This window comes from Delphinus delphis, chromosome 19 (assembly GCF_949987515.2).
Source record: "Delphinus delphis chromosome 19, mDelDel1.2, whole genome shotgun sequence".
Lineage (NCBI taxonomy): Eukaryota > Metazoa > Chordata > Mammalia > Artiodactyla > Delphinidae > Delphinus > Delphinus delphis.
In genome coordinates, this window is record NC_082701.1 from 43,987,002 (window position 1) to 44,004,163 (window position 17,162).

Below are 17,162 nucleotides of genomic sequence, written 5' to 3' on the forward strand. Positions count from 1 at the left end.
TGAATTTGGGGACACAAAGATGACTGGATCAAGGAAGAGAAGACTGCTTAAAGGGAGGGGACTGTGAATGAAATTATTCCCAAGAAGAACGAGCGTATCCTGGAGAAATCTGATCTCTGGGTATTTGGAATAATTGGTAGTCTCTTCAAGAGTGTTATCGGGAAGACAGCATGAAATCTGTCATAGGGGCAATGTGGCCACCTCCTACCTCTTCTGACACTTTGCTCTTCCCCTCCGCCTGACTCGACTTTTTCCGCCACCTAATCACCGTGTTATAAATAAGCCGTGTCCCCTCTCTCGACCTCAATTTCCACAGATGTCTGAGGGAGTTGGACTGGGCAAATTCTGCTCTAACGTTATAGAATTTTGCTTCACTCTACCTGAGTCAATCTAACTACAGTATATTAATTCCAGTTTGCAGTGTAACTGCAATCCTGTAATCCTCCTCCCTAAAGTTGCTCAAGATGTGAAGCGCTCAGTCCCGTGCAGCCGCAGGCTACACCATCCACCCGCCACATAAAATGAACACGCGTCTCCAAAACACTACAACCCCCATGAAGCTTTAGGGTCTAACAAACGGAGGGGTGGTGCTAGTTTAATCCCTCTCGCGAGGAAATAAAATCTAACTACCATTCCCGGCGGGCGTCGCGCTGCAGAGTATCCAATCAGCTTTAACTAAAAAGTATCGCGAGTCTTCTGTGAGACTTGACTCTATAAGCCCGTGGGAACAAGTCTCGGAAACCCTTTTCACGAAGATGGCGCCGAAAGCGAAGAAGGAAGGTGTGTGCTGGGGCTGGGGATACACAGCTGGCTGGCCTGGGGTCCCCGCAGAGTGAATGGACTGGGAGGATGATGGCTGGGCCAGGCCTTGCGGTGTGTGCTGTGGGACAGCTCCTCGAGTGTTGGCAACGCTGAGGAGCGCGTGGGCCCAGCCGCACGGTCTGGGCTTCAGTGAAGGGTGTTGGGGAGGCAAGCCGGGCCGGTACCACCTGCGGGGGACAGCCAGTCGGCTCTGGGGAACTCCATGTCTCTAGACATGTAAGGAATCGGTACCCTCAACTTCTCTTTTATCCCCATGTTAAATGGGGCTATATACTCTCCGCCAATGGCTGGGCGACGGTATACATAAAACTACTAGTTCACATTTTTATCAAGTGTCAAGCTTTCGGTCATTGCTAGTTTCTTTCTCATCGTATCCCAAGTTCCCCCTAGAAGCGTGCATATGATGGAAAATTTTTAAATTCCTGAGACTTGTGATGCCTTCAAAGGAACCACTGATGCACGTGTGGCCTGGGGCGCCCACTATGGGTCTTGAGGCCGGAAGTGATTGATTTCTGAATCTCGCACCCTCGGGATTTTTCTTTCCTTCTTTCCTTCTCTCAGTCCCTGCCCCTCCCAAAGCCGAAGCCAAAGCAAAAGCTTTGAAGGCCAAGAAAGCAGTGTTGAAAGGCGTACACAGCCACAAAAAAAAGAAGATCCGGACGTCACCCACCTTCCGACGGCCCAAAACACTGCGGCTCAGGAGGCAGCCCAAATATCCTCGGAAGAGCGCCCCTAGGAGAAACAAGTCAGTACTGCCCCGTACCCATGAAAAGATGTTTGGGTATCCTCCATTGGTAATTTGGAAATTTACCAAACCTAGAGCATGGCTTCTCAGAACCACGTTGGTACCTAGTGTGCTTCTCTAAAGGAAGGATGAAGAGAATAATGCCCTCTTTAAAAACGAAAGGAGGTGTGTTTAGCATATTAGCAGGAATTGTTTAAAACAACCCAGAGTCACTGTCAAGATTAGCGAATTGTTAGGTTAATCATCATTTCATATGTAGTCTACCTTCTTGAGTATAAAGTGGGACTTAGATGTTCTTTGTTTGGGGGTTCCAGGTTTAGGTTGCTCCTCATTGCACTTTTTTTAAATCTTTGCTGTGGGGAATAGTCCTGTAAGGTGAGGATGTGGGATGATTCCAGATTGATGAGATTCATTTATCTGTATTGGACAGTGAAGACCTGCAGCAGTGTATGGCAACTTCTTTTCATTCACTTTCCCAAATGTTTACACTCAAGGAATGGTTGGAGTGAGTGGAAAAGGTTAGGGTACTTGAGTGTTCCGGTGTCACTAGTGGTAATGACCGACCTTAGGGAGCACAGTTTAGAGTAGAGCCATGGTAGTGGTTATCACCAGTGGGTCTTCCCACTGCTTCCTAAGAAAAAGGCAGGAGAGTGGATTGTGTCCACGGAGAAATGGATTTGACAGACTTTTTACTGCCATTTGGACCTAGAATTTAGTGTGATGAGAGATTGAGATCTGATCTCTCTTCAAAAGAGGATGGTGTACCCAGGCAAATAGAGCCTTGCTTCTCTAAATTTCAGGGGGAAAGCTGTGTTAGATGGCCACTGTAACTAACCTGAGCTGTAAATAAAAAGTTACTTTCAAGAATTGATGGCTTGTAAGCCAGTTTTCAGCAACCAAAGGGGGCAAAACAGTCAATTCAGCCTCATAGTGAAGCACCAACATTCTTGGAACCCTAGCCTGAGTTTCTAGATCCCATAGTCTTAACTTTGTGCTCTTGGGTTAAGTTGTCTAACCTCTTAAGTCTCAAATTTCTTCTAGAAATTTGCTCTTCAGAAATGTTGAGGTCAGGTAAAAGAATGAATAAAGTTGGAACTCAAAAATGATTGTTTAATCACTTAACGTGAAAGCCCTTGAGATGTCCCCAAGCTGAGGCTCCAGGTCCCTAAGTTTCAGGGTGCACGTGATGACACTGTTCAGCGACCAAAGTCTGACACAAATGATTGCTACCTCGTTGTCTGATGCACCTGGGCTCAAAAAGAGGGCGCATTCTTTATTGTACTGGGCCCAAGCCAGCTGACCCCATTTTGCCTCTCCCAGGCTTGACCACTATGCCATCATCAAGTTCCCCCTCACCACCGAGTCAGCCATGAAGAAAATAGAAGACAACAACACACTGGTGTTCATTGTGGATGTCAAGGCCAACAAGCACCAGATTAAACAGGCTGTGAAGAAGCTCTATGACATTGACGTGGCTAAGGTCAACACCCTGATCAGGTGAGTGGAGTCCTGTGGGATGGGGAGGAACCTGGGGCCTCTGGGCCTCTTGTCAGAAGCCAGGAAACCAGAATGGCATGAAATTCCTTGATGCTGCTTTTGGGATCAGAAGTAGACTTCCCAGTGAGCAGCCCCTGCTGTAATTGCAGCCCCTTGTATGGAGTATGGACTTCTGAGGAAACATCAGCTGTCCTTCCTCTAGAGCTTAAGGGGTTGATGCTCATTTTCTTGATCCCTATCTCTAGACAGAAGCAGACCCTAGAGTAAGATACAGTTAATGTCAGGATGCCTGTGGTGTTTCCCATAAAATGGAATTGGCTTCATTTGTGGCTTAGTGGCTTCCCTGACCCCCTCTGCGCAAATGATGGAAAAATCACTATTTGGGGCGGGGGAGTGACATGAACAAAGGAACCACTGATATGCCAGAAGACTGGGGAGGAAGGAAGGGCATATGGGGGCAGTGAGGGCAGTAGGGACTAAGGCTTCCTTCTCCACCCTAGGCCTGATGGAGAGAAGAAGGCATATGTTCGACTGGCTCCTGACTATGACGCTTTGGATGTTGCCAACAAAGTAAGCTTCCTTTGCTAGAAACTCCTTAACACCCCCGCTTCCTGGGTGCAAATGATGTGTCTGTTAGTTACCAAACTTTGACTTCGGTGATTAGTTTCAACTGACTGAGCCCCGTCTTTAATAGGCCCTACCCCTCACCATGTGCCCTCAATTTGCTTTTTAACTTTGACATTTCCCGCTTAATATTCACATTTCAACTCCCAGTAACAAAGCTCCCTTTTGTTTTTCAGATTGGGATCATCTAAACTGAGTCCAGCTGACTAATTCTAAATATAAAAGTTTTCACTAGATGTATGCTTCTTTTCTTTCTGTTGATTTCTGGGTGGGAGGCCATACTATGGTTTATACACACCTAAGTAACAGGGCTTGGGCAAGACTCTTGGTCTACTTAACCTGTTGGAACACTCAGCCCTATCACCTCACCATACCTGTAACAGATATTTGTGACCCAGACACATCTTAGGACAACTACAACTTGGCCTCCATCATGAGGTAAGAGACCAAGCAAGAAGCTTTGCAAGAACCCCTTCCTTCATCTCTGGAAGAGGCTTTGTATGAAACCAGTATCCAGAGTTTTCATTAGCATTCATTTCAGGGCAGTGTGGGTTGGCTGGCTTTCCAGTAGCACCTTGTCCCCATACCCATCTACCATGTCCAACCGGTCTGTCTGCTTCCCTCACCCCTTGCCCAAGGAAGGACAAGGACTTCAGAAGAGTGCTTTCATTAGTGTTTTCAATAGTGGGTGCAGGCTTGAAAGGTGGAGTGGCTGGCCCCAGAGGACACCTCAGGCAAGGGGCTAATAAGTCTCTTCTCAGTCCGTGTGAGGGTGTTCTTGGCTGTGTTTGCTGTCCTTACCACAAGTCCCTAACTGCGTTTTTCACTCAATCAAGAACTTGTCTTTGTGTTGCCGGCTGGGGACACCTTGGGGGCAGAAGTCAGAGCGGAGGAGGCGGGAAAAGTAGATGAGGATCATGACGTCCAGCATAAGCAGGATGCCCAGCAGAAAGGTTCCCAGGTTCCTCTGGCCGGCGTAACCCAGGAAGAAATGGGTGAGGTACGCCTGAGGGGCCAGTCGGAAAAGAAAGTACATAAACAAGTTGATGTATTTGTTGACTCGATAGAGGAGGAGGTCCTGGGCATTATTGATCTTCATCATCATGCGTATTGTGAGAAAGATGTTGCTGACCTCCACCAGCAGTGTTAGGACGCCCCCACCAACAAATCTGCTCCAAAAGATGCCTGAAAAGAAGGCACCCATAGCCTACAAGGCAAGGGAGAGAATGGCTTAGGGAACCCAGATGTCAAGGCTTTCCTGGAAGTTGGTGGGAATAACAAGGCTACCAGATTGAGGGGTAGGAAATCTTCCCTTATTTGCTTTCTGAAATATAGTTTACAGTGGAGTCAAGATTAAATTTTGATCCCTCCCCACAGATTCTGGGTGGAGTTTCCAGTCTTAAGAAGGTGAGGCCATGATTGCTGGCCTCAAATAGTGAAGCAAGGGCCCAGAGACTGCCAGCCCTCAGCATTCTAGCATGAGATGTGGGACACAGGGTGGGGATGGAGTTAAGAAAAGATGGTCTTTACCTCCCAGGTTCAGAAAGACAGCTGAGACTAGGTTGCTAGCACCAGGCCTATACCACATCCCCTGCTTCTCACCATGACGTGGTGGACGAGGTATTCCCAAGAAGCTCGTGCCTGTTGGCTAACCACAATATCCAGTGTGTCGTGGATGAAGTACCCTAGCGGAGGGTTGGGGGAAGAGGTCATAAATGGTACTGAACAAGAAGCTTACCCCTGTCCCCCCTTTTTAATGCTTCCTGGGCAAGACCTACCTGCGGAAAAGCAAACAAGCAGATAGCCAGAAAGCGACCATGCGCTCTCAACGTCCACCAGCATCTCAGGGGTCTGCCATATACTGGAAGGGAAGGGAGAAGGCAGGCTGTCATCTCAGTATCCCCAGGGACCCACGACTCCCCCCGCCATTACCCTTGCCGGTCCCCGGAGGGTCTGGGCTGGCGCTATTGGCTGACGGGGGAGCCAGGAGGGGCTCGGCTGAAACCCAGGTGTCTCCTGTTTCCCAGGTGAGAGCCCCGCCCCCCCGCCCCCCGGCGCTGCTGCCGCTCCTGATTGGACAGCATTTTAAACCGGGAATCGGGTGAGACTGCCTGGGCCTTAGCCCGCCGGTGAGTGATGGAAAGAGTAATGCGGGGTCCCCTAGCCACTTTCACTCCCCCAGTCCTTCACTCACCACAGCAGCGCCCAGATCCCTGACACAATGGAATGGGCGAAGGAGACGAGAAGGTTGTGCCAGCGCCAGGTGCGCAGGGGGTCGGCGCGCACGTGCGCAGGCAGAGGCAGGCGACAGAGCGCGTGCCGGAGCGCCCGGAAGGTCAGCGTGGCGCCCAGGAGCAGCGGCAGGGCGGGGAAGAGCATTGGGGGCATGCTGGCCCTCCCTGCCTCTGTCCGCCCTCTAGGTGGCCTCCTCCGGCCGTTCGGGAAAGGGGCTCCCTCTCGGGCCAGTCCACCCCGGACGCCTCTCCTGCCGGCCGCCGGCCTCACACACACGGTTTCGGCGAAGACCTCTAGGCCCCTTCGCTCCTCCAGTTCCCTCCCAGCCGGCCTCTGCCCCCGCCCCCGTCCCGCCCCGCCCGCCTATCCCCGCCCCTCCGGCGCCTCTGCAGCGCGGCGGGCGCGGGCCCCGTTTCCCGGGGCCCCCCCTGGCGCCTCCAGGCTCCCGCGGACTCCGGGCAAAATGGGCTGTCCCCGGGGCGCCGCCTTCGAGCCACCCCTCGCTGGCAGCTCCCGACTGCCGACGGAGTCCCACTTCGCTCGCTTGGCCTAGTTAACCCGCATGCCCAACTTTCCCCAGGGGTCCCGGCTCCCCTGCCTGGGCGGGTACTGAGAGAACTCTCTCTGCCCGCCCTCAACTCCTTTGTGAGCAGAACTAAGCGAGGCCCGTCACAACCCACGTCCTTAATCCCTGGTTCTGGGGACCAGCCGGTGCCCCGCTTCGGACTGTGATCTCCGCCCGGACCTTGTTCCACTGGATCACTAGCTTCTTCGAGCCCAAGACGAACACGTTTACCTGCCTCTACCTCGTCCCGCACCGAGTCGGTGCCTAGAAACTCGACTAACTCATCACCCATTTCCCGTCCGGCTCTTGGGTTCCTGGGGCCGCGCGGCAGTCATAGTCCTCCCTCAGACAGTCCTAGCTCTCTTCTCCCTGCTCCCTGGAGGCTAGGGCGGGGAAGACGGCCGATTTGCCCAGGCCGCTGGGGTGACTCTCATTCCGCAGGCCAGTGGCGTGGAGCAATTGCACCTCGCGACCACTAGGTGTCAGCCTGTCCTCACCGTGGCGCGGGATCCCCTCCCGCCCGCGAAGGAACCAGGCAAACTGAAGGGCGGCGGAGAGGCGGGGACAGGGGTAAAGGAGAAAGGAGTAGTTGGGGCGGGGGCGGGGGCGGGGGAGAGGTGGTGGAGGTGCTGCGAGAGGGAGGAAAAGCCAGAAACCCGAGGCGCAAAGCGGTTTGGATGTTTGTTCTGCCTCCCCTGATGGCTCCAAGGTTACACATTAACCCCTCTGGGGCTTCTTGGTCAACCAAGGCCCAATCGGTTTCTAGGTGAGAGCACGGAGTGTCCCGGCTGAGCGGCCTTCCACTCTGTGCTCCCCTTTGCTCACAGGGCAGCTTTGTCCGACAGCCACAGCGGCCTGAGCCAGACTGAGGGGCCCTCATGAGGGGCCCTTCCAGTGGTCATTCCATGTGGGTAGGTTTGGGCACCCTTTCAAGGGGCAGGGTGGGAGCTGAAGATAAACACCCCTTTCCTCACTTTCCTCGCCCACTCAGAAATAGGGATGCTATCCCTTAACTAATCACCATCCTTCCTGCTCCCTAAACTGAGCATTTATGGAGCTCGTGAAGTGCAGGAGGCGCCAGGGAGCGACCTGGAATTAAACTCACTTCTGGTCAAGATCTTGGACGATTGTACTAACCGACCCCCTACCTCTGGGCAGAAGCCTTGAACCCATATCAGCCGAACAAGGGTCTTTCCCCTTCTCCCCGAAGCTTTCAGGTAGTAATCCACTTCCCTCCCATCTTCCCCCAAGGAAGTTCTCTCTAGTTGAGAACTGAAGGCAGATTACTCTGCGGCAGCGGCAGCGTTGTATGTGTGCGTTGGGGAGTTGAGGGTGTTGACGAGCGCAGTGCTCACTAGCTCACTAGTCGGGACAGCCTGGAGACCGCGTCACGTCCTTCCTAGGTGAATCAACTTGCACAGGTCGGGGTTTCCCCGGTCCCTCCCTAGGCAAACACGAAACTAATCCGGCACCCTGCCCCACAGACCGAGAGCGCCGACTCGGTTCAGCTTTGGTAGTGTTTATCGTTTGCGTGCCAGTGAGAATCTGCCCTCTCCCTCGGAAACACCGTCACTAGTGGGCAAAGAGTGGGGCAGAGAGAGATCGGTCCTTTCTTCCCACCCTCACTCGGCCTGCGCGGGGAACCCCTGCGGTCTAAGGAAGCTTTGCGAGGGCCGGATGCGGCCACGTGTGTAGGAAGTAGCTGGTAAGGTGCTGGCTTTTGCGGGGCATGCCAAGAAATGGCATATCGCCCCATTCCTTGCACACTGGGAGGGCGACTGCGGATCCGGGCTGCAGGGACGGTGCAAATTAGCGGAGACAAATGAGAGGCTGAACCAACACCTAGCTCCACTAGCTCCGCCCCTCAATTATCTTGCAGTGCAGGGGGCGTGGTCCTAGAGGGGGCGGGCCCGCGCACGCGCTGTGTCTGAGTTTTGGGGTTCCGGAAATGTGACTCTGAGAAATGAGATGGAGAAGTACGAGCGGATCCGAGTGGTGGGCAGAGGTGCCTTCGGGTGAGCCAGGGCTCTGGGGGAGGCAATTGCTCGGGAAGAGGGAAAATAAGCCCCAACTCCGACAGCAAAATCGCTACCCGTTTAGCCCCGCCCCGATGCGTGAGCGTCTAATCCGGGAAGCCCTCCGCAGGCTTCCTGTCCTAGTCTTGGTTGGGAAACTCCGCCTCCAAGGAGGTCACGCCCCCGGCCAGCCTTTGCGGCCCCCCTCAGAGTTTGTTCTTTGATCCTGACTCATTCATTCAACAAATGTTGAGCAGCAACTATACACGTCAGGCATTCGATACTGGGTATACAGTTAAGACCAACAGGCGTGCTCCTTTCTGCCTCGGAGCTTACAGACTATCGGAAAATTATACAATAAACAGGACATTGTTAAAGCAGTGATTAACAAACGGCGAGAATAGAGTACAACACCAGAGATTATTCATTTGGGATGATCAGGGAAAATTTCTCTGGCAAGTGAAGTTTCAAACCAAGACTTGAGGAATGAGGACCAGTATGTAGTCTGAAAAAGGCAGAGCTTCTCAGGCGGAGGAAACAGTTTATGCTAAGGTCCTCACGTGGGAAAGAATTCAGAGTATTCAAAGAACTGAGAAAAAGACTGGAAAAGAATGGAATGGAAAAGAATGGAATAAAATGTGATTGTCACAGAGGGCGGGAACCAAATTACGGCCTTGTAGGCTGAGGTAAAGGAATTGAATTTATTTGCAGTGGAAAGGAAATGAGGTTTAAGCAAAGGAATGGTCTTGATATGATTTGCATTTTTAAAATGTCACTCTGGCTGCTGTGTAGAATTTAGATTTGAGGGTGACAAGAGTGAAAGGAACCATTTGAAGTCTAGTGCAGTATTTTAGGCAAGAAATGATAATTTGGCCAAGGGTTATAGCAGAAGACACAGAGAAATGGGTGGGTTCCCACTATTTTGGAGGTAGTAGAAACAAGATTTACTGATGTTAGCGTGAGATAGGGGAAAGATTCTGGCATGATTTTCAGGTGTCTGACTTTACTAACTTAGGGACTTTAATAACTGGGGGATGGTGGTGTCATTTACTGAGATGGAAGAAACTGAGGAAGGAAAGGTTTCAAGGGCAGGAATCAAGAGTTTTGTATTTGTTAAAATTCAGGATGCTTGCCAGCCATTCAGGTAGAGGTGCAAAGCAAGTAGTTGAATATGTAAGTCTGAGGCTCAGAGGAGAGGTCTGAGCTGGAGATATACAGTTGATACTTAGATAGTCCATCATTCAACAGATACTTATTGAGCTCCTACTAAGTGCTGGGGTATGCACTAGGCTATGCAGTGGGGCTATAGTGGTGAAGGAGAAAGAACAAAACCCTGCTTTTATGAACACTGACTACAAAATTGGCAGAAAATAATAAAATGAATGGCTCCTACTCACTGAGTATTTTTGATGTGCCAGGCGCTGTGCTAAGTGCAGTACATGCATTTTCTCATTTGATCCTCTCAACAACCTTGTGAGATCGATCCTACTTTCCAGATCCTGATGTCACATAATTTAAGACCAGATAACTAGTAAGAGGAGGAGCCAGGATTTGAACCAGGCACTTAACTCCAGAGTCTGTGCAGACTTACAGAGACCAAGACTATTATTAGGCACAGTCATTGTGCCTGTGGTGAAACTGAGTCCCAGATAAGTTAAACGACTTGCCCAAGGTCTCAGACAGCTTGTGGTCGGTTCTCCCTATTCCTAAACTCAGTGTTCTGCGCACCAACTTAGATGACTTCTTAGTCTAGGTGCCAATTCCCTTGTCCTAAGGAACACCCAGTCACCAGGTCTGCCCTGCCTGATATGTGGCTGGAAGCTCAGCTGGTACCCACTCCTGTACTCCACGTCCTCAGGATTGTTCACCTGTGCCTTCGCAAGGCTGACCAGAAGCTGGTGATCATCAAGCAGATCCCAGTGGAGCAGATGACCAAGGAAGAGAGACAGGCAGCCCAGAATGAGTGCCAGGTCCTCAAGCTGCTCAACCACCCCAATGTCATTGAGTACTACGAGAACTTCCTGGAGGACAAGGCTCTCATGATCGCCATGGAATATGCACCAGGTGGGCCAGCCTCCTTGCACTGGCCTGGCTCCAAGGGCCGCTCACCTCTGGGACAGGCAGGCACAGATCAGCCAGCTTCCCTCCTCGGAATGGGCTTGGCTGAGGGTCAGAGGTATAGGGTTCTGACCCCAGTTGTGTGACACTGGCAGGCCCTTGCCCTGTCTGGGTCTTTAGTTTCATAAAAGGAAAATCTCAAGCATGGAGCGGCCTGGATCTTGACTAGTTCCTTGCGACTGCAGGTGGCACCCTGGCTGAGTTCATCCAGAAGCGCTGTAATTCCCTGCTGGAGGAGGAGACCATCCTGCACTTCTTTGTGCAGATCCTGCTGGCGCTGCATCACGTGCACACCCACCTCATCCTGCACCGGGACCTCAAGACCCAAAACATCCTTCTAGACAAACACCGCATGGTCGTCAAGATTGGTGACTTCGGCATCTCCAAGATCCTTAGCAGCAAGAGCAAGGCCTACACGGTGCCTGGGCATGGAGGGGACCTCAAGGGTGCTGGAGCTTTTGAGGGCCAAGGTCTACTTTGCATCCCTGTCCCCAGCCCCACCCCCCCAAGACCTTGGCCCCTTAGTCCCTGGCTGCATGGTCCTGCAGGAGGAAGCACTTTTGCCTACTTTGGGGAGAAGCTGTCTCTAAGTGAGCTTTTGGGCAGAGCCTTGGTCCTCCCACCCCGGGGCTGTAATATCAGCTTCCCTCCTGCAGGTGGTGGGTACTCCATGCTACATTTCCCCTGAACTGTGTGAGGGCAAGCCCTACAACCAGAAGAGTGACATCTGGGCCCTGGGCTGTGTCCTATATGAGCTGGCCAGCCTCAAGAGGGCCTTTGAGGCTGCGGTGAGTAAGTCCCCCCGGGGGGGACAACTGAGATCCCTACCTCTATCTCCTGAAGTCCTTGGCTCCAACCACTTCTGTGTTTCTTCTCTTGTGGCTCGCTTATGTCTCTCTCATCAGACTGGTGGATTACCCCAGGCCAGGGCTGTGGCTTCCCTAAGACTATGGGTTCCTTAAGGTAGGGCTTGGGACCCCCATTAAACTGAGGGTAGGGCTCTCCCATCAGATTAGGGACCCTCCTAAGGGCAAGACGTGAGTTTTCCCAACATGCAGCCAGCTGACATGGCTGCAGCTCCCCTCTCAGAGGTTCTTAAAAGCAGAGTTTTTGGCTCCCCTATCATCCTGGGAGTCCCCTCACCAGACGGATGGCTTCTGAGTGCAGGGCTGTGGCCACCCCACCAGGCTAGGGGCTGGGGCTGGAGCTGGGGGTGCTGCAGTTTAAGAGCCTGGCCTGAGGTTCTGGCCAACCCCACACGTGGTGCCTTCACAGAACCTGCCAGCGCTGGTGCTGAAGATCATGAGCGGCACCTTTGCGCCCATCTCTGACCGGTACAGCCCTGAGCTGCGCCAGCTGGTTCTGAGTCTTCTCAGCCTGGAGCCTGCACAGCGGCCACCGCTCAGCCACATCATGGCGCAGCCCCTCTGCATCCGGGCGCTCCTCAACCTCCACACTGACCTGGGCAGCGTCCGCATGCGGAGGCCGGTGCAGGGAGGGGGCCCTGGGCAGCAGTGGGGCACCCCGTGGGAGCACAGTAGGCCTGGGGCAGAGAGGGGCATTCTCGGCAAGTCCACCATTTCTGGGTGTGGGGATGCCAGGGAGGGTCCTTGTCCTGAGGCCCCCATCTGTCCTGCAGGGCAGAGAAGCCCCTGGCCACCGGGCCACCCATGGCACCCGGCAGCACAGGGGGCAGGACCACCAGTGGCCGTTGCAGAGGTAAGTCGGGGCGACCGCAGGGGTTCCGACGGACACCATGGCATTCTCACCAATTTATTTTTTTAAATTAATTAATTAATTAATTTAGGCTGTGCGGGGTCTTAGTTGCGGCATGTGGGGATCTTTGTTGCAGCACGTGGGGATTTTTAGTTGCGGCATGCTTGCAGGATCTAGTTCCCTGACCAGGGATTGAACCCGGCCCCCCTGCATTGGGAGCGTGGAGTCTTATCCACTGGACCATCAGGGAAGTCCATCCCACCAATTTAATAGGCCTGATGAGTTGTCCCCGCAGGTGTTCCCCGGGGACCTGCCCGGCCGGCCATTCCGCCGCCCCTGTCATCGGTGTACGTGTGGGGTGGCGGGCTCAGTGTGCCGCTGCGGCTGCCAATGCTCAACACAGAGGTGGTCCAGGTGGCAGCGGGGCGCACGCAGAAGGCTGGCGTCACGCGCTCTGGGCGCCTCATACTTTGGGAGGTGAGCAGGCGGGGGTGGGGGTGGGGTGGGGCCCTGAATGGAGGGGGGCGTGGCTCAGGAGCAGAGCACTCAGGCGCCGCCCACGCCCTCCCCTGTCCCCTCGCAGGCCCCGCCCCTAGGCGCTGGAGGGGACCCCCTCCTCCCTGGGGCGGTGGAGCAGCAGCAGCCCCAGTTCATCTCCCGTTTCCTGGAGGGCCAGTCGGGTGTGACTATCAAGCATGTGGCCTGTGGGGACCTCTTCACGGCCTGCCTGACTGGTGAGTTGGTCAGGGGACTAGCCTGTGGGGGCTCAGCTATAAGAAGACCCCCCCAGAGCAATTTCCTTCCTTGCCTTTCATTTGCTAACTGCTCACTTAATAATGCTTTTATCTTCCAGGGAGTGCTTTACTTACCCGATCTCCTTTACCTTCACAGCAGGCCTGACAAGGCAGTTATATCATCTCCATTTGACAGATCTAGAAACTAAGGCTCAGAGGCTGTCACTTGTCCAAAGTCACACACTTGGGAAGAAAGACCCCAGTCCTTTTCTCCCCCCACCCAATTCTTCCAGCCCTAGCCTCCAACTAACTTTTTCTTGCTCCTTCGATCCAAGGTTGCACTGGTCTGTCTGGAAAAACAGCCTAACCTCTTTCCTTTCCCTTTCCTCACTACTCCCCTCCCCAGACCGAGGCATCATCATGACCTTTGGCAGTGGCAGCAATGGGTGCCTAGGCCATGGCAGCCTCAATGACATCAGCCAGGTGGGTTTTGAGTGTATACTGGGGAGGAGGAAGTGGGGAGATGGCAAGCAGCCCACATTTGAGAGCTGACACCCAGCTTGGAGGCAGGGGAATCCCCAGCAGCCACAGGTCCCTGTACCTCCCAGGCTGCACCTGTTCTGGGCAGCATCTGGGGAAGTACAGAAAGACCAGGCTTCCCCAGTGGTTGCAATATGTGTGTGGGGGGGAGTTAAAGAGACAGCCACCTCATGAGAATTTGCAGCCTCCAACTTCATCCCTACAGAGGATGCTGAGGCCAGGTGGCTAGTCCAGGCCCCTTGCCCAGTCTGCCCTTGCTTCCTCTCTGTCTAGCCCACCATTGTGGAGGCCCTGCTGGGCTATGAGATGGTGCAGGTGGCCTGTGGGGCGTCTCATGTGCTGGCCTTGTCCACTGAGCGAGAACTGTTTGCCTGGGGCCGCGGAGATGGTGGTAAGATTTCACTCTGTTCTAGCCTCTGGAACACCCCAGCCATGATTTGTTCCTCTTCATAGCCATCTTCTACCCTATGGCCTGTTTCCTCCTCCTCCTTTTCTCTCTGATTCATTTATTCACTCGACAAACCTTTATTGCACACCCAATATGTGCCCACCTTGTGCTGGGTGCTGAGACAAGATGAACATGATGTCGATTCCTTCGGGTGCTCATGATGTAATGAGAGAGATTTCATTCATCCAGAAATATATGTTGTGCCCCTCCCTGGGTCAGGCATCAGGCTGGGCATTGAAACTAGGGATGACTTAGATAGGGGTCCCCGTCCTCCTGGAGGACTCAGTCTAGATGGGGGAAGGATGACACATCTCCAACATGATAGAGGACAGACAGCATCAGGGCTCACCCAAGGTCCAGAGGTGTGGGAACACAAGGAATGGCAAGGGACTCTACCTGGAGAAGAGAGAAGTGGCACCTGAACAGGGCCTTAAAGGAGTAGAATTTTGACCCACGGAGGGGCCAAGGATGGGCATTTCAGTCAGGAACAGCCTTCACTCATGCTGCCCTGTGGGTCCTCCTTATCCTAGTATCACTAAGCTAGACAAGCTCAAACTAGCCCAGTGCCGGTTTCTCCTTGTAGGCCGGCTGGGACTAGGCAACAGGGAGTCCCACAGCTGCCCCCAGCAGGTACCCACGCCCCCAGGACAGGAAGCCCAGCGGGTTGTATGTGGCATTGACTCCTCCATGATCCTCACCGTGTCCGGCCAAGCCCTGGCCTGTGGGAGCAACAGGTACGTGAACTAGGTGCACTACAATGACTAGCCTGCCCTCCCCGACCTCCCTTAGCTGCCAGTGCTCCATCTGTCATTGCCTACCTCCCACCTGGGATTAGAACTGAGCGGGTTTTGAGTGTTCTGTGTAAGATATGTCCCCTGGTGCACCAGCTCCTGCCCAGATACGTGGGGGGAGGACAGTCTATATAAACTGTGTCAGCTGGACTTGGCTTTTGGCTCTGCCCTCAGGTTCAACAAGCTGGGCCTGGACCATCTCTCCCTAGGGGAGGAGCCTGCCCCACACCAGCAAGTGGAGGAGGCCCTGAGCTTCACACCACTAGGTTCTGCACCCCTGGACCGCGAGCCCCTGCTGAGCGTGGACCTGGGCACTGCTCATTCAGCTGCTGTAACTGGTAAGTAGGACCTGGGCACAGGAGGCCAAAGGTGGACTCCCCTGGCTTCCTTGGGCCCTCTGTTGAGGCACCCTTTCCTTCCTTTCCTCTCTCCTCCCCTACAGCCTCTGGTGACTGCTATACATTCGGCAGCAATCAGCATGGGCAGCTGGGTGCCATCGCTCGCCGGGTCAGCCGGGTACCTTGTCAAGTCCAAGGCCTCCAGGGAATCAAGATAGCAATGGTGGCCTGTGGGGATGCCTTCACTGTGGCCATTGGGGCAGGTAGGGGTGTGGGCAGACCCAGGAGCAATGGGGGGTTATGCTCAGGGCTACTGAACTCAGCAACCCCATGTTGGGGCCAGTAGGGCAATCTAGGAAGTTAGCTGCTTGCTAAGGTATGTCTTTCTCTCATTTCTCTCCTTGGGATTCTCTTTGGCAGAAAGTGAAGTGTACTCTTGGGGCAAAGGGGCCCGAGGTCGACTGGGAAGGAGGGATGAGGATGCTGGACTCCCTAGGCCAGTGCAGCTGGATGAGACACACCCCTACACAGTGACTTCTGTGTCCTGTTGCCATGGAAACACTCTCCTGGCTATCCGCCGTGAGTTATAACTTCACCCTCACCCACACAAGGGTTAACCCAGCTGGCCCCTGCCCACATTCCCATCCCCAGTGGTCACAGCCCAAATTATTAAAAGCATTTTCAGCCCCCAGATAAATGAAAGCAGAAGCTGCTGGGCAAAAGTGAGCTCCTGGGGTGGGCAAGGGTAGGTGCTTCTTGTGCCTGAAGGGCTGCCTCCGCTCCTCCCCAGGGTCCAAATGCGTTCTTTCTCCTCCAACCCTCAAGTCCAGTTTAGTTTGAACCTCTGTTTCTGGCCTGGCAGGGTCCAGAGTCCAGGGCCCAGTGTGGGAGTGAGAGTGGAAGTAGCTGAGGCTTGCTGGGGGCATCGCCCTCTGGGAGGCTGCAGGGATTTCTCTTTTGTGCTCTCCAGCGGTCACAGATGAGCCAGTCCCCCCTTGAGGCACCTGGATACACCTCTGGACGACCCCGATATTGCTTCTCCTGTAAATGTTCTTGAAAAGTGCAGGTGCCTCAGGCATGACCAGCCCCCTGGATTGTATCATCAATGGGGTATAAGAACCAGTAAAGCCCCTGCTCTGCCTTTGACCCTGGATATGTAAAACTCAACCCACCCTACTCCCCCAACGTCCCTCTTTCCCCTCCCCACCCCTTCTTATCTTTAGTCAACGTCCCCAGGGTTCAGCCTGGCTAGAGTTGGAGGCCAGACGTAACTTTTGGAAGCAGGGAGGTCTCCAGAGCCTCTGCAGAAAAAGGCTGGAGGTAGCTGTGGCTCCACCTAGATGCTGCCCCTTCCCCCAGCCCAGTTTGAAAATAAGTCGCAGGTGTCTACTGGGAGCACAGCTCAGTGCTTTGGAGTAAGGCAAGCTGGGGCCTGCCTGTTCTGGCCATTCCAGAGGCCTAGCCCCTGCATTGCCTGGGGCAGGGAGGTCCCGGGAGTGCTACCACCTGCCCCCACTCCTATATCCTGAGGCAGGGGTTTACACAATCTGAGTGCCTCCCTTCCCCTGGGGGAGTGCATGGGCTGCAGTATACCGCAAAGGACATCCCTGCTGAAGGTTGCCCTTCACCCCATGCCATTCCCCCAAAGCACGTTGGGAGAAAGGGTAGCTGGCTGGACCAGACCAGTTTCCCAGATGACTGGGAAATAGCGCCAATAAAAAATCAGCTGCCTGCCTAGAGTGTGGTCTCTTGAGGGCTGGGGGTGGCGGCCACCCCAGGGCTGGGCTGGGCTCCATCTGGGCTGCAGGGCCGCGGTGGAGAGAGGAATGTGGGCGCAGCCTGAGGCCCGGGCCGAGGTTCCTCTGGCCCAGTTCCCAGCCCGGCCTCCTCGCCCAGCTGGGCTCCCCGGATCTGGTTGCCAGGCTTCAGCTGCCTAGCACCTGGAAGCTGGAGCCCCGGGCCCCTGGGCGACAC

General features: G+C 54.1%; 3 protein-coding genes and 4 non-coding genes across 7 annotated transcripts; 6 read left to right on the forward strand and 1 right to left on the reverse strand.

Moving 5' to 3' along the window:
• The first annotated feature begins 683 nt into the window (after positions 1–683).
• On the forward strand, positions 684–3,924 carry RPL23A (ribosomal protein L23a). Its single transcript, XM_059996352.1, has 5 exons — positions 684–780; positions 1,384–1,567; positions 2,888–3,064; positions 3,565–3,634; positions 3,865–3,924. The coding sequence occupies exons 1-5, from the start codon at positions 756–758 to the stop codon at positions 3,877–3,879; spliced, it is 471 nt and encodes a 156-aa protein (XP_059852335.1). The 5' UTR covers positions 684–755; the 3' UTR covers positions 3,880–3,924.
• LOC132415616 (small nucleolar RNA SNORD42) lies at positions 1,217–1,283 on the forward strand. Its single transcript, XR_009517336.1, has one exon. It is a non-coding gene; the product is annotated as a small nucleolar RNA SNORD42 (small nucleolar RNA).
• Positions 2,744–2,815, forward strand: LOC132415620 (small nucleolar RNA Z17). Its single transcript, XR_009517340.1, has one exon. It is a non-coding gene; the product is annotated as a small nucleolar RNA Z17 (small nucleolar RNA).
• Positions 3,420–3,487, forward strand: LOC132415617 (small nucleolar RNA SNORD42). Its single transcript, XR_009517337.1, has one exon. It is a non-coding gene; the product is annotated as a small nucleolar RNA SNORD42 (small nucleolar RNA).
• On the forward strand, positions 3,679–3,747 carry LOC132415621 (small nucleolar RNA Z17). The gene has a single exon (XR_009517341.1). It is a non-coding gene; the product is annotated as a small nucleolar RNA Z17 (small nucleolar RNA).
• On the reverse strand, positions 3,896–6,219 carry TLCD1 (TLC domain containing 1). The gene is made up of 4 exons (XM_059996351.1): positions 5,883–6,219; positions 5,467–5,549; positions 5,291–5,373; positions 3,896–4,895 (listed from the first exon to the last, which is right to left on the reverse strand). The coding sequence occupies exons 1-4, from the start codon at positions 6,074–6,076 to the stop codon at positions 4,512–4,514; spliced, it is 744 nt and encodes a 247-aa protein (XP_059852334.1). The 5' UTR covers positions 6,077–6,219; the 3' UTR covers positions 3,896–4,511.
• Positions 6,220–8,436: 2,217 nt separating this feature from the next.
• On the forward strand, positions 8,437–16,913 carry NEK8 (NIMA related kinase 8). Its single transcript, XM_059998108.1, has 15 exons — positions 8,437–8,503; positions 10,362–10,567; positions 10,807–11,039; positions 11,278–11,409; positions 11,897–12,105; positions 12,261–12,340; positions 12,633–12,814; positions 12,921–13,071; positions 13,478–13,554; positions 13,885–14,002; positions 14,643–14,793; positions 15,025–15,188; positions 15,293–15,451; positions 15,609–15,767; positions 16,159–16,913. The coding sequence occupies exons 1-15, from the start codon at positions 8,457–8,459 to the stop codon at positions 16,185–16,187; spliced, it is 2,097 nt and encodes a 698-aa protein (XP_059854091.1). The 5' UTR covers positions 8,437–8,456; the 3' UTR covers positions 16,188–16,913.
• Positions 16,914–17,162: the final 249 nt, after the last annotated feature.